The sequence below is a fragment of the Zosterops lateralis genome (genome assembly GCF_965231275.1).
Source record: "Zosterops lateralis genome assembly, chromosome: 17".
NCBI classification, from domain to species: domain Eukaryota; kingdom Metazoa; phylum Chordata; class Aves; order Passeriformes; family Zosteropidae; genus Zosterops; species Zosterops lateralis.
In genome coordinates, this window is record NC_139777.1 from 205,287 (window position 1) to 225,869 (window position 20,583).

Genomic DNA, 20,583 nt, shown 5'->3' on the forward strand with positions numbered 1-20,583 from the left:
TTGGCCACATAAAACACAAGCTCTCCTATCCCTGCCAAGAAGGAAGTTAATAAATGAATGACACATTTACTTCTAGCTCACATGTCGAGGTTCTCTTGGCCACCTGAGCAAAGAACCACACAATGCTAAGTCCAACCATGTTTCCACCAAAAGCACCCACTGCTGACACTGGGCTCTCCCTGACTTTCAGGAAGCTGACACTGAGTGACAGTTCTGTCCAGTTCTCTGGGAAGCACAGATGCAGGCTGGCTGCCTGGTGGATTGAAACACCACTGCTTCAGGCTACTGAGGAATCACATCTGGAGAGCCACACAGAAGTGACTTTACTACCCGCAGATGAAATGTGCAGGTTCTTCAATGAAATACAACACACAGGGGGACGTCACCCACCTGCCCACCACTGTGCCCCGTGCTCTGGTGACAGGTGACATGTTCTTATGACAATCCCCTGAAACAAATGGGCCACTTCCCTCAGTGGCAACTCCAGCTGAAAACCAGCACCAGTAAAATGACTTCATTCACCACCACAGGAGAACACAGAGCTCACTGAAAGCAGTCAGCAAATTGCTTGGCCACAAATAAAATTTCTAGGTGTACAAATATTTGAAAACAAATAAACTGTCTTGGATAAAAAAGCAATGGGAACTGGAATTGGAGGCATGAATGCAGAAAACAATAAATAAAAAAAAAAAATCCCAGTAAGCACAGAACTGGGAAATTACAAAGCACTCTGCTTCAACTGATCAGGCTCTGCCAATATGCAGGCCAGTGAAGAGTTTTGGAGAGCATGGAAACAAACCTGTTACCTGATGAATTTTATTATGCATCTCAAGGGATGAGAGATTTACATTGTCTGAGAGCTCTTCTAAGAAGTTAACAGCAAACATTCAGATAGCATTCACTGAATCTCACTTCTTTGTCTGTTTTGGGTAGCAGCACATTTTTTTGGCCTTTACTAAATGCTACACTGTCAGACAAATTCTCTGGCAGAGTTGTTCTTTAGCATTTTATTTGCATGACCAAAGCAAATCCGACTAAAGTAATGCCATAACATGATTCAACAACTCCTGTTTAGCAGGAATGGATTAGGAAAGAGCTCTGTAAACAGGGAGAATTTATAGCCATATGAGAACAGAAATGAGTACTTGAGTTCATTTGCATATTTGCAGTATTCATAAGCCCAGAATACACATTAGTTATTCTGGGGTTACACTACTTAATCAATACACAAAGTCAAAATTAGAAATGAACCAGAACGTGCTTATTGCAACAGAACAAAACATTACCACTGTGTCTGGCTCAAACAAAATCAACTGGAAAAGGACATTATCAATAATATTACAAAGAGCTTATACTTCTTCTACAGCAACTGGAATCCTATGTTAGATCTAACAAAAACTACAAAGAGTGAAGAACGTCAGAACAGTAAAGAGTTAATCGACAAGTTCAGAAGTTCTCTTCTGCTTATATCAGATACTAAGGTTTATACAGGTAACAGTTTGGGTACAACCAAATGGCTTTTACATGCCTACCAAAGCACTATCACCACTAAAACATTTCTGACAAGGAGTAAAATATGAATTTGCAGAATAATCCATGCCAAGTCCCACTACTGAGCATATATAATCTTATTTCTAAAAAAAATGAATTAATTTAAATAATTCTGGAATGAGATTTGCATTTCAGATCATGGAAAAGCTTACTTCATTTGTTCAAAAGTAAAAAAGACAGTTCAGTGAAGCACTCCGTATAACCTGGCATATTCCAGCTCAGCACGGAAGAACCGCAGTTGTTAAAACTACAAGCTGTTTGCTGCTCCAGGACAAGGAACCTACACTCGTTGCAGAATGAAGGCAACTTCTCAGTGACAGGAGTCTATATGAATTCTACACATAAACACAAGATGGGAAACGTCATCCAATGGCTATTAGTCCATGTCCTGAACAAGGGCACAGACTTCACTGGCCACAGCATTTCTGGAAGCTCATCAGTTTTGGAAACTGAGATGAGCTCCATGCTTTTCAAGTACTGGTGTGAAGAAATATTATGCATAACTGAACTGTTCTAATGCATGTAGGAATGGTAAGGAGCCATTTGTGAAATGCTGTGCTGCTCTACTGCTCAAGCTTTTCCAGCCTTTTGTTTCTCTTGCTTGATTTCACTTTAAAGAAAAACAAGAAGCCATAGAAAAGAAATAATTCAGCTGCAGGAAACACAAAACTGACTATTTTTAAGATTCAGCTGAAGCCAAACCAGCTTAGAAGTGCTCTGTTCTACATTATTGACTGTCCTTTACCTGCAGTTAGCAGAATCGATTTCATTCAAAGATGTAATGTACACTCAGTACCAGTGATCCTTTCAAGAAAGACAAGGTACCAGGAAAATCTGACAGAGGTCACAAAAGCTTTGTGCATTTAATGTATTTCTGCACATTGTGATAAACAGGTTTTCAGCACAAACATATGCTGTATGTACACATAAATAGCATTACTGTTTTTTATACAAACATTAGGCTGGGCAATGTAATGGAGATTATGCATCTCCCATAGGTATTCTCATGCTTTATTGTACAACTCAGTCATTACTCCATTTTTGAAACGAATTTTAAGGTACAAATATCATGCCACTACATTAACTCTGACCACTGTGTATCACTTGTTGTTTCCTGGACCCCTCATTGGATGCTCCTACTCCCAAAACAAGAAATGAGACATATTTAATGACATTTTTGGTAGACACAAATACTTAATTATTTTCTTTGCTGATTAATTACTTTTCTGATTTAATTACCCCCACTTAGTTCTACTGACCAAACTACAAAACTAACTTACCTTTCTCTCTCAACTTTTTAACATGCTTTATTTTTATTACAGCCACTGTAGTTATCTTTTGTTACTGTTTTGCAATCAGTATTTTTAAATGTAGCTTTAGTCTGAAACACGACTGAAAAAGCTTAAAAAAACAAACCAGTGCTACATATTTATTTACAAACTGATTTAGACATCTTAACACAGCATACTGGGTTCTCAGGTTCTCTGTTCTCAAGAACAGAGGTTAACAAATCTGCAATATGATTTCACTCATCTTTCTCTAATACAATTTCTTGACTGAAATGGGCTGTTAAAAATAGGCAAAACAGGCAAGGAGAGTAAAAGGCAGATTATTTAGAATGAATGGAAATGGATGCTTTTTTGAATATGGCACATGGAACAACATCTTGAAAAACACTCGTGCTTCAAAATAAGCTTTTATCTTCAAAAGTCTGTATGCATGTATCTATGTAAGTGTGTCACTAAGCAAATGACACTTAGCAGGAATGTTATTTCCCAAGACACTATGGCATTTTTGACTCTTCATTAAAACAGTACAAGCACTCCCAATACAATAGTAACCAATTTTATTTCTGAAAAGCAAGGTCACATCAGAAGACATTTAAATATACATTTGAAATGTATTCTAAACAAACCTTTTAATAATGAAAGCCATTTCTACTGGTAAGAAATAGTGAAACTGGCTACTTTAAATTTCTCAAATACACTCAAATTCTTTGTGTAAGAAAAAAGTAGATGCCTTCTCTGAAACTGTACTTCTGTGGAAGAAGAGAAAGAATAAGTTTCTAGAAAATCCAGAAATTTACTGAGAAGTGGAATAGGGTTTGGTTTTTGTGGAGAAGTTCACTACCAAGTTCAACTTAGAACTTTAGTAAGTTCAGATGTGAGTGAGAACATTCATCTGCTCTTCTGAAAAAGAGTCAGCTGTCACTGGTTATTTCAGGCATTCTCTTAAAGAAAAATATCAAAGGAACCTTAGCTTAGAAATATCTCTGTCCTTGACAAATTCCCTTGAGAAAAAGAGCAGAACTGCAAATGTGGGGAGTTTTGCATTGTCATTGTCCCTTTGCATTCACTCTTCAATATATAACTGAAAAGAGAAGTACTGAACACTCGTGTCAGGGAAAATTTGTTAGCAGTAGCAATGAAAAACCCAAACAGGATCTCCTTTTGGATGTGACCACAGTTAATTCACATATCTGGTACTCTCTGCTGATATGGATCACCTAAACTGCAGGTATGTCTCTTTCAACTGTTCTCTTGAAAGTATTTTGAGGGATAATCCATGATTTATTTGGAAAAATCAAGAACTGGGAAATGAACTACTTTGCTAGGTACTGGAATTCTTTCTGAGGGAAAGGAAACAATGGAAAGCCAAGTCATTCTTTCTTGTTGCCAGTCTGTCACAATCAATATCTTAAATTTTCCATCAGTATCCAGAAACTACATTTTGCTTGACTAGTGGAACCAAGAGTGATTTTACTGGCTTTTCTGAAAGCAATGTAATTCCAAACCCAGGAAATCAAGATTCTACTCCCCAACAATATTTGTATTTGTAATGTACAGCAAAACCATCAATATACACATCAAATAAGAAAGTATCACAATTAAAGTAAGCCATCCCAATACTCTTGCAAGGTGAGTGTTCCAACACTTGGATCACTAGCAGAGAGTTAAAACACGGAAGCTCCTTTTCCTTTCTGTACCTGTCTGACTGACCTAGGAATTGCGCAGCCTGCTTCTCTACTAGTTCTCTAATAACAGATGAGAGACATATGTAAGATAATGGAAAAATATTAACAGTGTTAAAATTCAAATTTCTCTGCATTTAGAAAAGCTTCTACCTCTTTAGTCAAGTTCATGGCACACTGTCATATTCATTCTTAGAGGTAAGTTTTCTGCCAGCTTTATGGGAAAGAGAAATTTATTTCTTGCTTACCTCACTACTGAAGGAATTCTCTTCAATTTTCTCAGTTTCTGCCTCTGCCAGAGGGTTCCTCAGGGTTTGCAAGAACAAGGCAGCTTTCCTTTTGCGTTCTGCTTGTAGCTGCTTCTCCTTTGATTCTTTGGAGGCCTGTGCAAGCTTCTCCCTTGCTGCAGCTGCTAATCTATCCTCCAGTTTCTGCTTTGCTAAGAAAGACAATTAAGCATTAAGTCTAGAGTGAGCCATGCTTGGAGAACTCAGGGTTCCTTAAAACAAACACTCCTCCCCATCACAAACCAGCAAACAGCCCCTCCAGCCATTCTCGAGCCTTTCCAATACAGCCTTTCAATGACAGAAGGACATCAGCTTGAAATTAAGAAATTGCAAGCATCTTAATTCATAGATACATCATTTGCTAAATGTAAAGCAAATGTAAAGCAGTACAGGTGAAGTAAAAACTTCTAACTTAAAATGGCAAGAAAATCTAATCCTGATTATTCAGGATACCTGTCCTTTTCTATTTGTAAAAGCTACCTAAAGAAAGTAGCTCTATAACTTCAGAAGTTTTTTCTTTTAAGTCTTAAAGTGATGCAAACTCTCCAGTTCGCTCTTTCCACTGATGTGATCTCCAGTTTCCAGCTTTATTTAAATAAATGTTACTTTATTTATAGAAAGAGCTGCTCCAGAAATTTTCAGAAACACTTTCATCATTGTTACAACCAGCAGATTTTGTTGTGTGTGATTACATATGATTTCATGAAGAGAATAAGCCAGTTGATTTAATTAATGCACCTAACAGCTACTTTGTGTAATGTTTTTTTACCTTACACTTTCATGTTCTGTATATGTACAAAACAACTGGATTTTTTTGTTCAGTTCCACAGGTTTTTCAACACACAGCTTTTTCTAATGTGTTTTACACTTCATTTTTATTATCATACAAAATATTTCATATTTGCTTTAGATATGTAATGCCAAAGCATACTTTGTGCTACTGCAGTTTACAAAGCAACTGCTACTTAGAAGCAAAAAACCACCATTTTGAAAATGAAAAACTAAATTCCCGTGCCATACTCATAGTTGTGAGAAATACTGAGTTTTTAAGCTGGTAAATACTGACAGAACATCCACTTTAACAAGCACACTCTGCTGTGAAACAGCCTTGGGGAGGAATGGGTGAAACTGGATTCTTTTAAAATATCATTTCATTCAAATTTACACAGCATGCCCTTCTGCCCTCATGCACATTAACACAGTAACAGGAAAAACCCATACAAAGACTTAATGGCATTGCATTATAAGAGCAACAAAACATCAGCAAGGCAACATGAGTCTATATGGGAATGCTATACAAATGAAAAATAGCTTGAAGCAATTCACTGTTCGCTGAGGAAAATGACAAACAGGTATGTCCTTGCTGGGCTTTGTTAATGCAATCTGGAAAATACAAAGTCAGTGCTTTACTAGAAGGTTGTAATGGAAAACCAAAATAAAATTCAGAAAGATCAGGCATTAGGACGAAGCACTCAACCACCCCAGTGTGCTATAAATTTCATTTTGTCTGAGCAACGAATGAAGATTTCATTCTTAAAAATAAGGAGGAAACAAACTGGGGAAAAGAATTTGGAAATGAAGGTGGGAAAAGAATTCTGATTCTTGTTAACATGACACAGAAAATATTCAAAACACATAAAATGTCACACGTCAGCTTTGCAGTTTCTGTGAAGGACTCAATCCTTCATTTTGTTTTCAGTGCCACATGGAATACCTTGTTTAGCTTCCAACTCCTCCTGTGTAAGCTGAGGCTTTTTCTCCTCAGGAGCAGCACAAGGAGTGGTAACTGCTGGAGTATGGTTTGATGCACTGTTAGCACTCTCTTGGCCTTCCTTTCCCTCCTCTTCCTCCTCATCACTGTCATCATCTAATTTAACACGGTTTTTCTCCAAAGGAAGAAGGTCGTTTTCTTTGGCCTTGATTGCAAAGCTTATTGGAGCAAAGGATGCTGTGAATGAATGGGTAAGATTTCACACATCATTAGACCACAGTAGAAGGCAGGTTCAATTTCCTGACTTGACCCATTACTCCTGTACTACACCACAAAAAAAAAAAACAAAAAAAACAAAACAAAACAAAAAAACCACAACAAAAAAAAGGCACTTGCATCATCCTATTATGCTAATTGTTTTGATGAAAAGGACAACATAATCCTTTTTTCTCTCTTTCTGTGTTTTAAAACAAACATTAGAAACTTCATTTGCTGTGTAAAGATCTCAAAAAATTAATCTCCAATCCATTTATCCAAAATGACACTTCTAAGAAAGAAGAGTGTAAGAATGGAATTTCTCACTACCTAGTACCAAGTGGTCTGCTGCAATACTCATCTTCCTCAGGATGCCTTTTGCATACATGTCCTGTGAGACTGCAATTAGGGAAATTTAAATACAGTAATTAAATTACATACCAAAGTTTATAAAACATAAGCTTTGATTCTGGTAATCCTGGGGTAAGGAAATCCAAGAGAAGAGGTAACAGCGATTTTCCAACTTTTTCATGGGATAGAACAAATCCTTAAAGGGGATTTTATTTCCTCAGAGGCAGAAGAAAAGTTTAGTATGGATGTTATGTCTGTCTTGGAGGCAAGTACTGTATTTAGGTTATAATAAAGTGGGATTTGTACCATATTAAAGGAAATGAAAATAAGTTTAGAGGAATCAGATTGCCATTAAATGATTCACTGGTTATATTCCATTATGTAAATTTGAGCAGATTACTATTGAAGTACGGGCTCCTGTTTGCCACTTACTAATAGCAGAACAACAGAAACAATATATATATTTCTTGGTGTACATTGCATCTCTTAATAGGAAGATTGTTCCCTCCTCAGGGAAGCTTCTCAGGCTGTCCAGAGAAGAAACGGCAGAGTCTGGACAGTCTGACAGAGGCAGCAAAGAGCCCAGTGTTTGCCGGTTGTGGAGGAAATGGGATCACAGTGAGAAGCACGAAGAGCGAATTCCAAGGAACCACAGGGAGCAGATAAACTTATCAGTAATTAAGTAAGCCACTAAGGTGGCAGGAAGGAATTTTCCATCCATGGAAGCCCACTTAAAGAGTGCTTTTTCTGTTTTGATTTTTTTCAGTGGCTTTCAGTTCTAGTTAAAAGATGCACATTTTTAGTTTTTACTGAAAATAAGAATTTCTAACATATCTTTTCCTGACAGGCCAATAAATCAGCTCCCAGATATAAACAATAATTTCTCCAACTCAGGACACTAACAGTGTGCTAGCTGGCTTTGAGTGACTTCCAGAGAGATACTCCCATTCTGTCCCTCTGCTGCTCTGACTGCAAGAGTAAAAACATTTCATTTATACATGAAAGGGGTCTTTTCTTCCAGCATGACTAATGTCCAACACGGGAAGAATGAGCAACTAGCCTAGAGTACTTCCTCCACATGTACCCTTTCAAATAAAGCCACCGTTCTTCTTCAGAATGAATGATTTCTCTCTTGCACAAAGCTTGGAACTGTCAAGTTGAAAATGACAAAAATAAGATTTTACTGGCATCACTGATGAAAACCTTCAACTTGCACAAAACTGAAATAAAACAATTTATTTTGTCAGACTGTAAATACCTGATAGTCTGTTAAGAAAGAAATATGAAAGCAATCAAATTACTTATTGCAGACATTTTTGATGCCTTCAGTGAAAATATATTTTTCACATGATGAAATTCTTTTCCCTACTTTCCCCTGCCTTCTTTTTTTTTTTTCTTTATGTATATGTTCGTGAATATTTTCATGCCCAATAAATCATGTTACCATACCTTTCACCAGTTTACCATCACTGACAGCTTTAGGAGGAGGAACATCCTTTTTAGTTCCTGGAACACCCTTAGCACTCGGCTCAGATGCATCTTCAGGTGCATGTTCATCTGCAAATGTCTCACTCGGTGTATCATTGGCAGTGTCTGCTGGAACATCTTCAGAGGAAGATACTCCCTTTTCAAAAGAAATGAGCAGAATTACTAACAGGATACTTATGAAATCATTAATACAATGTCTGTGGAGCTGCAATTTAGTCAGCCATTTGAAAAATCGTATTATCAGCTAATCACACAACAGCTAATTTTGTATCACTCAGCACTCATGACCATAATTCTGCTTCATGTAAACCCAGAGGATGTAAAACCTACAGACCTACAGTTAAGAATGTGTTATTTTACAGCAAAGAAAATGTTTTTCAGCTAATACACTTTTGCCAAAAATTGCTTTAAAAATTCTATTTTAAAAATTAGACCCTAAAAGCATTTGTATATTTATTTAGGTCTTCATTTCCAGGGTCCTAAACCAAATCCATGAAGTCAATTCCCAGGGAGAGGGTGAAAGCTTATGACACTTTTTCCTCATGAACAACTGCATGTAAATTCTTTTCAGAATCAGATTTCACAGGAATCACCACAAACTGTTTGATTTGTTCCAACATTCTGCTGAAGAACACTGGGCCTAGAAATGTTCTTTGATACAACAGATGTGCTGAGATTTTCAAGGAACTAAAGAATTACTGGTTCTACCATTACGTGACTGTATCATCCAGCATGATCTCTGAACTTGCAGCAAATAATTTTCAAGAAGTATATTATAGACCATTCAAAGTATTTACACGGTGAGTCGTGTGACAACATGAAGTAATTTAACATAGTCAACTAAGAGTTTGGTTGCTCTGGCTGTTATTAAGCATATGTGATGTTGAAATTGAGGCACTGAGCAGAATTTCCCTGCAGCCATTCCCTGACCAACACAACTGACTTCTGAAAGTCCTCGAAGGGGAAAAGCACAATTAAATCAAGCACTTCATCCTGTATTTACAATGTCAGTAGTACAGTTTCTTATTAATTTTAATGGCCAAAAGGAAAAGCAACAGTTGCATTAGTTTCCTATACATATGTTACTAGAGCATAAAGATAATATCAAAATCATTATTTTAAAAGATTGAAGAGAATGGCATTATCTACAAAGCCATGCAGTACAAAAATATGCATTGCTAAACTTGACCTCAAGGGACTTAAACCAGTTTCAGTTCCTTTTTAGCTGTACTCATTTCAACATTTAAAATGAATCCTTTATTATTATGCTTTGGTTAGTGTACAATTTCCCCCCAACTACATGTTAACAAGTCCTTATTAATTATGTAAGTATTATGAATTCAACCCACTGGTTTGCAAATAAGACATTCTAGAACAACAGTCAGCATTGTGGCACAGGACAATTTTGGTTGTAATTTATCAGCTGAGTAAGATCATATTTACCACAGCTTATCTTTAAAAATAGTGTTTTCAAAACATTGTTTCACTATTAAAACAAAACATCAGACACAAGTGTTCCAAACAGCAACCATTATCGAATTTCTTCATTTTCCACAAAGCAATTCCGAGGAGTTTACCCACAGGCCTACCTTCTTCAGTTTAAGGCTCCCCAATCTAAGCCTTGAGATGACAAATGACATAGGGCCTAAAAAAAAAATAGCTCTTTCCCATGAAAAGTTAACATCAGATAATGTAGTTCTGATATTATTTGCAATTTTTCTTTTCAGTAAGAGAACAATCTAACTAGCTAACATGAGAATAGTTAGAAACATGGATGCCAAGTCCGGCTACCACACTCTAATAACACGGACTAAAAGAATCAAAGCAAGAAGGAAACTGCTGTGAGATTCTGAAACTCCAGTATTGTTGCAGTCATGACTGGACTCTAACAAAACCTCCCTCAGAAAAAAGCATGTCAGAAAGCTCCTCCAGCCTCCGTGCTACTGCTGTACAAAGAATGATGAGGTACATGGGAAGGTATGGGAGTTAAAAGCCATAGCCAACCTTTCTGACAGCAGAACACTAATGACAATCCTACAAAGCTCTAAACCTACACAAAGCATATATTCCCTCGTATAGAAAGCCAGAAGATTTTCAGGTTGTCATTTTATATTACAGCCACGGTGGAGTGGATTATAGTAAAAAGCAAGAATTAAATATCAAACCATCTCACAGATCCTTACTTTAACGCTGTACAAAACTGGAAAAAAAAAAAAAAGCATTCACATCCTTTGCTGATCATTTTCTCCCTAATTCAGCACTCCATTTTTAAATGTCTCACGGTAATACAACTGGTAAGTCCTTTTCTCACATTTACTGCATTTTTAATACAAGTATATACAAACACACATGTACCTGGCAGTTGTCACCGCTCTCTTTTTGAAGGAAGAACTGTTTTTTAAATTCATAATAAGCATTATACTGGTGCCATGGTTGCAGGAATTCAAACCTGTTAAAAGAGAACCAAGTATGTGAAGATGCACATAAACACAGCTAATACTAACAATCCCTATCATCTAGTCTTCTCTAGCAGATGGTATGTTATTTGATGTTTGGAAGCACTCTTACTTAAGCCTAAACTTTAGAGGATGCACATTAAGAGCATGCTTACATGCATGCTCATACATCAAAAATGCCATTTTTGACAGGTTGGTTGTTCTGATAATTTGAGCCATAATGCTTTCCCATTGTCATTATGTAGGTCTCTATATTTCAATTAAACAAACAACAGTACTTCTCAAAACCTGCATGTCCTGTAATTTAATATCTTAAAAAATGAAAACTGCAACTTTTGAAATACGAGTTTAAATAACATTTCCTCTTACCTGAGATCATTCTTGGCACGAACACTCGTTTCAAATTTTACCCCATTCCTAGCAACATACTCAGCTAGCTTGTCAATGACAGGTTGGATATCTGGAGGTGGAGGTATAATGGCAACCACTGGTGCAATTGTGCTGAAAACATCAAGAGTAAATGTTTTTATAAAAATAGAACATAAAAATTTCAGACTCTGAAAAGAAGAGAAGAAAAAACCCACAAACAAACAAACAAACAAACAAAAATACAGAAAGGTTTGTTCTCTGTGTTCGCCATGCAGTTAAAACAGCTTGATTCAATAACAGAACCCGTACTAAACGCTCCCTACTGAAGTGCAGGAAGAAGACTCCCCCAGCCAAGAAGCAAACCTGAGGTACCTTGTAGACGTTGTGGTAGAGGTCAGTGCAGTGGTGCTGTCAGCGGTGTCCGGGGGCGGCGGGGGTGTGGTACCCGGGGGGGGAGGAACCGTGGCCACCCCTGCGGTGCCGGACACGGTCACCCCGGCGGGCAGCGCGTTGTAGTAGGCTGCCACATCGATCCCTGGAGGGGGCGGCGCCAGGCAGTAGGTTCCATCGGGGAGCATGTAGTAGCTGTAGTACATGGCTGCCACAGTGGCTACAAAAAGACACATTTAAGAACAAACTGCCAATTAGAAGAAGATCACCCAGGGAAGTACATTATTACATCAATACAAACACATTGAGAATCTGGATTCACACAACACACTCGGAAATGGCATCTCATTTCTTGGGTGGAAAAAAAAAAAGCAAACCCAAAGCAAAAAAAGAAAGGCTCATATTAACAGATTTAGGATGAGTAAGAAATACGTAGATTAAGGGACAGAATGCAAATGTACTGAAGGTCATAGATGTGAATAAAGAAGTGAGCTAGAGCAGGCATATCTAAAAAGGAGCTAGTATGAAATTACACTTCCTAATCTAATTCACCTCTGACAATTTAACTCCGTTAAAACTATGTTTTGGTTAAGAAAGAAATGTGCATATATTCAAAACTAGCAATAGAATCACTGCATACATATTAAACCCCTATATTACTATATATAGACACACACCTACTTACTTAAACTTCCAAAAGTAGACAGGTTTTGCAAATCATCAGCAACATCATGAACCATGCAAATGAACACGTTTTCCACACTAAAAGCTTCTCTGGTTCTAAATGTTTCTTGAGAGTACGAAGGCTTATTACGTCTTTCTGGTTACTTACAAATGTATAATAACATGAAACACTACTGTAATAAAGGCTTCACTACAAGTTTTCTTATATCTCAGTAGCATTACATGGTCAGTCCCATAAATGAAAGGGTAAGTTGCATTTCCGTATTTAAGGAATCAAGGACTTTCAGAATTCTGAAAGCTGAAAAGAATTCAGAGGCACAGAAACTCTGGAGGAACAAAATAATATAATAAAAAGGATACTGTGCTAAACGTACTCATAGACTGGAGACTTCACCTCCTGCCTGCCCACCCCCTCCATCCCATTCCTGGTTTTCCTAAGCAGCAATTCAACAGATACTCAGAATGGACCTTCAAAGACCCAGGAGATTGCAAAGGAATAAATACACAGGATGAAGCATGAAGCCAACATATTCTCCTCCCACCAGCATCCACACACAATTCATCAAAACACACCACCAGCTGCCTCCTCACAAAGCACTTACAATCAGAGGAATATTCTGCCTGTGATGTCTGCACAGCTGCCCCGTCTGTTGACTGTGGTGTAGATGAATTATTATCTGATTGTGCTTTGCGCACCAGTGCAGCGAGGGGATGATCAGGGTCTACTACCTTCAAAGGCTGAAAATATTTTGAAAATAGAAAAGAAGATTAAAACTGGAAGTACATATTTAAAGAACAGTAGCATCAACACTGTTGTGAAAGTAAATTTATCTATGTTAATAGACATCAATAATTCCGGGCAAACACTGAAGTTGCTGTTTTTATAGCTCTCACATCGGAATCAATGTATTTGAAAATTAGTGAAAAACAAGACAAAACCCACTTTCATGTAAACAGAAATGTACGACAAAAAAGAAGTGGTTATTACTGTTAGCCAATGACTGCCATCGCTGGGATAAGGCACAGAACCTGCCTTGTCTAAATATCAGCACCACAGCCATTCCTCTGAAAGCCTCAAACACATAAAACCACTCCATCACTGCCCAGTCTCAGAAAATAGAAACAAACTAACACATAAAAATAAAAACAACTAACACATCTAGCAAAATTTACATTTAATGAGCAGTAAATTCTGGTGAAATACTATCTGCTGGAACTGTTATTTCCTGTCAACATTTCATCTACTAAAATCTAAGAAGAAAAAAATTCTCTCTCAGCTTATATACAGAAGGCATTAAATACCTTAATCTCTTTGCTTCAACCCAGGTTCTGTAAGCTAAATCCTTGAGTGGTGCCCTCAATACCAGAGGACATCAGAAACAGAAATTTAATTCCTTGGAAATGGAAAAACATTAATTTGTGTACTAGAGAAAAGGCAACTCAAAAGTTTACCAAAAAAGACTTCAATTACAGTCTGGAAAGTACCCCAGACCTTTGTCAATAAAAGACCTGAGCACCTGCATATTAGAATTTTTGTGTCTATGAATCAGGTGTTTTACAAGATAAAAAGGTAATTTTAACAGTGTCAAGTACCTTCATGAGCTCTTCAAGCCTACTGCACTTTTTAGATGCAAAAAGACTTGGATGAAGATAATTTCCATCATCGTCGTCATCATCATCCTCATCTTCCTCAGATTTGACTCTCGAGTCTAAACAAAAGAAATGTCTGAATTTTACTTGGGTTTGCTATGAATTTGCTTTAGCAAAGAAAAATGATACAGGACAAGCATGAATTTTTAGGAAAGCATCATTCATATAAATCAGTGTAGCCACAGAAGGATAGATCTGAGATATTGCCCAACATCAATAAAACTAAACCTTAAATGGATAGGCCAGCCTTCTGTTGGACTTGGAGCTATATGACTGTTTCTAAAACTTCCACATCATAGCAGCTTCTGTAGCTGAAAGTTCCCACAAACAATATATTTTTCTTAAAAAAACCTCCAATTTAAACAAAATTTTGAATCATCACATCAATCTCAGCTGCAGTGGAATCCCAGGAAAATGTGGCTATTTTAACAAAAGGACCAGCATCTGTTTCCCTGATTCCCATGCTGAAGCCACTGTTTGCCAAGCAACAACTCACGTTTCTTCTCGTCCGCTTTACCCTCGGAAGGAGCCGCGTAGCGCCCTTCCTTCATGGCCTTCTGGATGAACTTGTAGTAGGGGTTGAGGTAGTGATCAAAGCGCAGGAAGTCAAACTGGGAGTTGCGGGCTTGCTTGGCTTTCAGCATGATCTCAAACTGGGCTCCCTGCTTGCACACGAAGTTTGCAGTCCGCTCAATGATTGCATGCATCTTTGCCGTTGGTGGCTGGGGGAGTAAAATAACACATATTTGTATTTTCATAAGCAGTTTGTACAGTGTTAGAACTCCACAGGGAATCAGAAGGAACAGTAGTTCCCTGCTCTTCTTGGCTTACTTTAGCAACTTAAGTTTCATAATCACTTAGAACTAGTGAAATCACATCAGCCCTAAAAAATAACCAAAACCGTCCCAGTCCTCCTCAGCTGCTTATTCAGTTCCTTTTGCATGATTCCCTTCTACCAGCACAGCTGTTTCTGCAATGAACACCAAACTGATGAGTGCGACAGATCCTGGATGACCTCGGTGTTACAATATCTCAAGGTGCTCTGAGGACTCAGCATGTATAGTTTCCTTCCCAAAAGCTGTCCTTAATTCTGTTATCTCTGAATGTGCAAATATTGTTCCCTAACTAGAAATTTCTTACTTTGTATTTGCTTGGGAAGAACATGTTGCCTTTGAAGACCAACATACAAACTATAATTCCCACGTCCATTCCCTTGAAGAGTATTCTATGACTTGAATAGATAAGCAACAACAAATCAAGGCTTACCAAAAAAATTTCTCACAATTCCCAATCCCAGGTTAAGCACACATTGCTTTTACAGCTGCTGCCCAGACATTTTGATGTTTGTGGGGTTCATTTTTTGTAATCAAAACTAAATACACCTACATTTGCTTTCTGCTCATGTGAACATACTGGAGTCCAACAGGTGACTGAGAAATTACTTCAGTAATCCCCACATTGCACTACGGGTAAATAGGAAATATATCCTAAATTTCAGAACAGAACTCAAGCCAAGCAGGTATCTAAACCAACACTCTGTCACCAGCACTTACATTTTGGAAACAGTATCAAAATGCAAAATAAGAAGCTTTTCTCTGAAAACTCAAGGTTCTTTAAATAAAAGCTAATGAACAAGAAAAACAGTTACACAAATACTCTCTGCTCACTATTATTCTAACAGAATGTTCTGAATCTTCACTGGTCAAGGTTATCAAGTTGAGAATATCAAGTTGAGCCCTCATATAAATTAACACCTTCACGACCACAGGTATAGAAGAAAGAATATTATCTGATTTTCCAGCATCTTTTATGAAATCTGAAATACATTGAAAACCCTTATAGCTAGACCTGCACTCAAGCAGGTGTCTGTTCAGGTCCCTTCAAGAAAAATATGGAAGTCCAATCAAGCCTACAAAACACTTAGCAAACACCTTACATCTCAGCAAGTATCCATTCCAAGAACAACTGCCTTTTCCCTACATTAGCTAAAACAGTATCACAAGTGACACCAAATGCACTTAGCATAAGCAAAAAAATCATTTCAGTGTGAAAAAGAAGGTTCAACGGTGTCCATAGAACTCAAGAGTTCAATGGAGAACATCTGAAATTAGGTTACTATTTTAGAGTAATTTAAAATGTACCACACTAAAGTTAATGGAAAAAAACCCGTAACCCAACCACCAAACAGAGCACCATTAACTGTTTAAAAACTGGCACAAGTGTAGGCTGCATTACATGTACACATACCAGTTCCACATCAGAAGGTACATTCAGTCCTGGAGGGGCAACAAAAGGTTCCTCATTTTCCTCTGTATTTTCTGTCTGAGCTGTTTCTACAAGAAATGACACAATAAAGTATTTAGGGGGGGAAAAAAGTACACAAATGTTAAAAAAAAAAATTGAAATAAAGTATTTCTAGAAGGATGTGCAATCAAGGAATTTATCAAATACAGCTATACAAACAGCATTTAAATATGGTTAAAAACAACAATTTGTATTACATGCCATTTTTTGCTATAGCAGAAATGTTCCTCTGAAAATACTTTGCTTTACAGATTTTTATAGTAATTGTAGTAAAAAGTTTACTTTTTAAAGTAACTTATAGTATTATGTATCCTGCTAGCCTTAAGGGAAATTGTATTCCCCTTTTCCCCTGACAGATTAGATGGCACCAAATGCAGGAACACCTGACCACAGGAGCTGCACAAACAGTAGAACAACCTCACCACGAATGAGACATCGCAGTGATTACTGAGGACAAACCATGCAGGAAAGGGAATTTACTTGTTTGGTTACTTTCTGGTGGGCTGGTTTTTGTTTTGTGTTTTTAAATGAACTCAAAATAGTTTAACTCCACAAAATACATAAAAATTTTAGCAGCAATGAAAGAAGGAAAGAACAGCAGACAAAGAATAGTGTTTCCTTTGGCAGCAGCTCCAGATAACAGCATTTGTTTACAGAGTCTTAAACAAGTGAATTAAACCCCAGAAAAGACAATCAATTCTGCTTCAGAAAAGAGCAGAGGAAAAACCCTTTGTACAGTTTTACAGAATTGCTATTTTTTTCTGAATAAGAATCTGCATGACAGCAGAATTAAATTCCCTGATGACTGCAGTATTGACTGTACCATAACAGGAAAACATTTTTAAGCTCATCAAGAAAAAACTCTGCAAAAACTCAGTAATAGAGTCCCATAAAGACTTTGATGAAATGCTTTCCAAATTTTTAACTGCATTTTAATAGCACATATATTTTAAATCCTCAACTGCAAGACAGAGAAATGCTATGTCCTCCCTCTCAATTAACTCTTGTCATTTTTACCCCTTACCTCTTTGTTTTGCAGGCTGATGTTCCTCCTCTTCAGTGGGTTCTGAAGGGTCATAATAATCACTGCCATAACGGAACCCCACTGCATTATAGGTACCATCCTCTGCCAAAGCTTCACTGAGTCTTTTATATTCCTCCTCTTGAACAAAAAATGAAATTACCAACATTAGAATATATTCGGAAGCTAATTCATTAAAAAATATATATATTTCTTACTTTAGTTTTTAAATAAGAAGTTTTCTCCTCATCATTTTAGCTTTCATTAAAAACTAAATAGCAAAACACAGCATGTACACATGCTGACCATTTATTTCTTCTTGAAGAGATACAGGCTGAGGATTAAGACATTCTAATGCAATTATGCGCATAAAAGCACAGAATCTCCTTTAAACAACACTAGAAATGAAGCAGAATGTGTTTATTTTGGGGGTCTGAAATCCCAGTCTGCCCTCAGAATCTGGGCAATTTCTGTGTGGATCTACAGTTAAACTATCCTGAGGTCCTCTCACACACGCAAAGACTCCCGCTTTTCGAATCCACTGGGTACTGTCAAGATAACATCAGAAAAAGAGAGTATAAAATTAGGAGTAAATTTAGTTTCATAATAATTTATTTAAACATGCTTTTTTAATAACCATTTTATTCCTTGAGCAATACCTTGCCTTGCCTCCTCCTCAAGCAAGTCCGTATGCAAGGCTAAATACCTCTCTTCATCACAGAGGGCTTCTATTCTAGCCTCCTCTTCGGACAACTGATAGTCTCTGTTCCAGGTGGAATATTCAGCATCATATTCAGAAAGGTCATGCAGGTGACCACGCCCATCATACCTGCAGGATGAAACAGCTGGTCAATGCAAAGAACTTAGGGCTTGGGTTTATGCGACTACTTAAATACTTACCCAATAAAAATGAAAAAAAAAAAACAAACCAAAACAAACTTATACGTTAATGCATATTCCCTTTTAGAAGTTACAATTAATTTTGCTAATCATTTGTCACCAACTATCGAAAATTTGTTTAATAGTCTAAATTCCTCTCAAAGAAACTAACAAATTATTACAATTAAAGGCAAAGGTATCCTTAAATAGTTTAAGCGGGATCCATTTCCCTAACAGCTCTTACCGTACGTGCTTCAACCAACCAATCAATGTCACTTGCAAAATACGTTTTTCTGGAAAGTCAAATAGCTTACATTCACACAAACCCGAGTACATAAATACCTATCCGAAAGAACCAAACGGTCGAAATTTCCTCGCTTCTTTCTGCTAGTCCCGAACTCTCAGGAGAAATCTTCACCATAGAAACTTGCGTCCATTGGAGGTAAAATCATGGCTAGGCTCGGCCCCTAGCCATTTGGCTGAGGAAATAAGTTCTGGGTTATGTGATAGAGAGACACACATACATAGGAACAGTAACATAAACATGCAATTTAAGGAGGTTCACCGCAAAATCGGCAAAGATCAATGATGTACAGTTCCTTTACTAAGAAATCACTTTATTTGCAGGAAAAGCACTGCATTGGGATAATATTTATGAATCAGTAAGAGAAACTGATTGGAAAATAAAGCAACAGTAAACTCGACTCCGCTGAGGTGTCTTCCCACACACAACTCTTGACTTGTGCCAACTTGCTAGACCAAAAACAAAGAAAGTAAATATTCTTATAGCAAAAAGCAAATGAAGCATAGGTCTGGTTAATCAAGCTCTGTCCACAGGCAAACTTGAACCCAAGTCTTCTCATAGCAATGTGCTTTTCCCAAAATGGTGAAAATGAAGACTTCCTGCTGCTGGAGATAAAAGGAACCTAAGCTTCCAAAGGAGTTTATAAGATTAGCAATTGCAAGCTCCCTTAACTCACAAATGTACATTATTTGGTATTTCAGTATGTGTGTACAGACATGCACATACTTAGTGTTTACTCCCTAAAATTTCTGTAACACCTGTGAACGGGGCTCTGCTGCACAGCACCCCAAAAACAGCCTCTACCTACAAATGAGATCAGTCACAGAAATTATTTGGATTAGAAGTGTGCAACACAACACTTCCATTCTTGTGTAACTGAGAAATGAAACATAGCTAAAAATATTTATGACCGTTTTGTCCTGCCTTCGTGTCTATTCCAATTTAGCAAATTTATTCCAATGGAAACCATCCTTAGTGGCACAAGCACCAAAACGGTGCAAGGGCACTTCTTTTTTCTCCAGTCCTATGGAAGGAAATCAAAAGACCTTCCCTTACTGACATTCTTTCAAGACAAATACAGCTTGAAGGTCAAAATGAGAAAATCCTGTCCAGCACCAAAGCAGTCACGAAACTGAGGGAATAATATACAGAGTGTGTTATGTGACCCTTTTCAAACCAAAATCCTTCCATCTTTCCACTGAGGTTTTCAGAGTCAGCCACAGATCTTAAATTATTCTTTCAGTGCTCCACTCAAACATAACCAAACTGATCTCTCATCATCCCTCTGTCCAACAAAATATTCAGGGAACCCTTTCTGAATTAATTTATTTCCAAATCCCAGCCTGCAGTGCTGAAACAACTCAAGAGACCAAAAGGAACATCAAAGCAGTTTCTATTACTCTCTCTGGCCACGAACCTGGACCTATGGCACAACAACCAAAAGAAGCCAGCCCTGACATAAAATTTCAAGAGCAAGCACTCCAAATCAAATCTATTTGTCTAATACAGTAAATCATGGCACCAAGAAAAGTAAAGAGGCCACGAATTGCTTTTGGGGTGTCCCATCAACAGCCTGCAGTCAGACTATGTAGGAGAAATAGGAAATCCTCATTTCCTTTAAGGCGGATTAACACCTCTGCACTCCCCACAGTGCACCGTTCTCACCTACAGAACACACAATGTGCCTAATAAGTACCCCCACGCCATCAGGCTCCCTTGGATTCCAAGTGAAAAAAGAGAATGTTTGTGGTTTGCACTGAAAAGGAACAGATCATTCCCGCTCTCCACCCTGCCGACCCTGCCTCGACCAGTGGAGCAGAGACCCATCGCACGCCGACTGCCGGGAGGAGAGAGGCCCAGCGCTGCCGGAGCGGGAACCGCCAAGTTCCCGCGGGCGGGACGGGCAGGGCAG

The 20,583-nt window shown here is 37.8% G+C and overlaps 1 protein-coding gene across 5 annotated transcripts in view; it reads right to left on the minus strand.

Moving 5' to 3' along the window:
- The window catches only part of SFSWAP (splicing factor SWAP), a 33,287-nt gene that overhangs the window by 12,123 nt on the left and 581 nt on the right, over positions 1-20,583 (minus strand). For 3 of the 5 annotated variants that reach the window (XM_083874009.1, XM_083874010.1, XM_083874013.1), the window contains exons 2-13: positions 18,148-18,317; positions 17,492-17,629; positions 16,411-16,496; positions 14,660-14,885; positions 14,107-14,222; positions 13,116-13,251; positions 11,812-12,049; positions 11,440-11,571; positions 10,970-11,063; positions 8,576-8,750; positions 6,524-6,757; positions 4,771-4,961 (exon numbers count right to left, since the gene is read on the minus strand). In XM_083874009.1, coding sequence (XP_083730135.1) covers positions 4,771-4,961; positions 6,524-6,757; positions 8,576-8,750; positions 10,970-11,063; positions 11,440-11,571; positions 11,812-12,049; positions 13,116-13,251; positions 14,107-14,222; positions 14,660-14,885; positions 16,411-16,496; positions 17,492-17,629; positions 18,148-18,317 — 1,936 coding nt within the window. Of the gene's footprint in view, positions 1-4,770; positions 4,962-6,523; positions 6,758-8,575; positions 8,751-10,969; positions 11,064-11,439; positions 11,572-11,811; positions 12,050-13,115; positions 13,252-14,106; positions 14,223-14,659; positions 14,886-16,410; positions 16,497-17,491; positions 17,630-18,147; positions 20,504-20,583 lie in introns of those variants that run through there. The other 2 variants (XM_083874012.1, XM_083874011.1) reach the window with 2 other exon arrangements.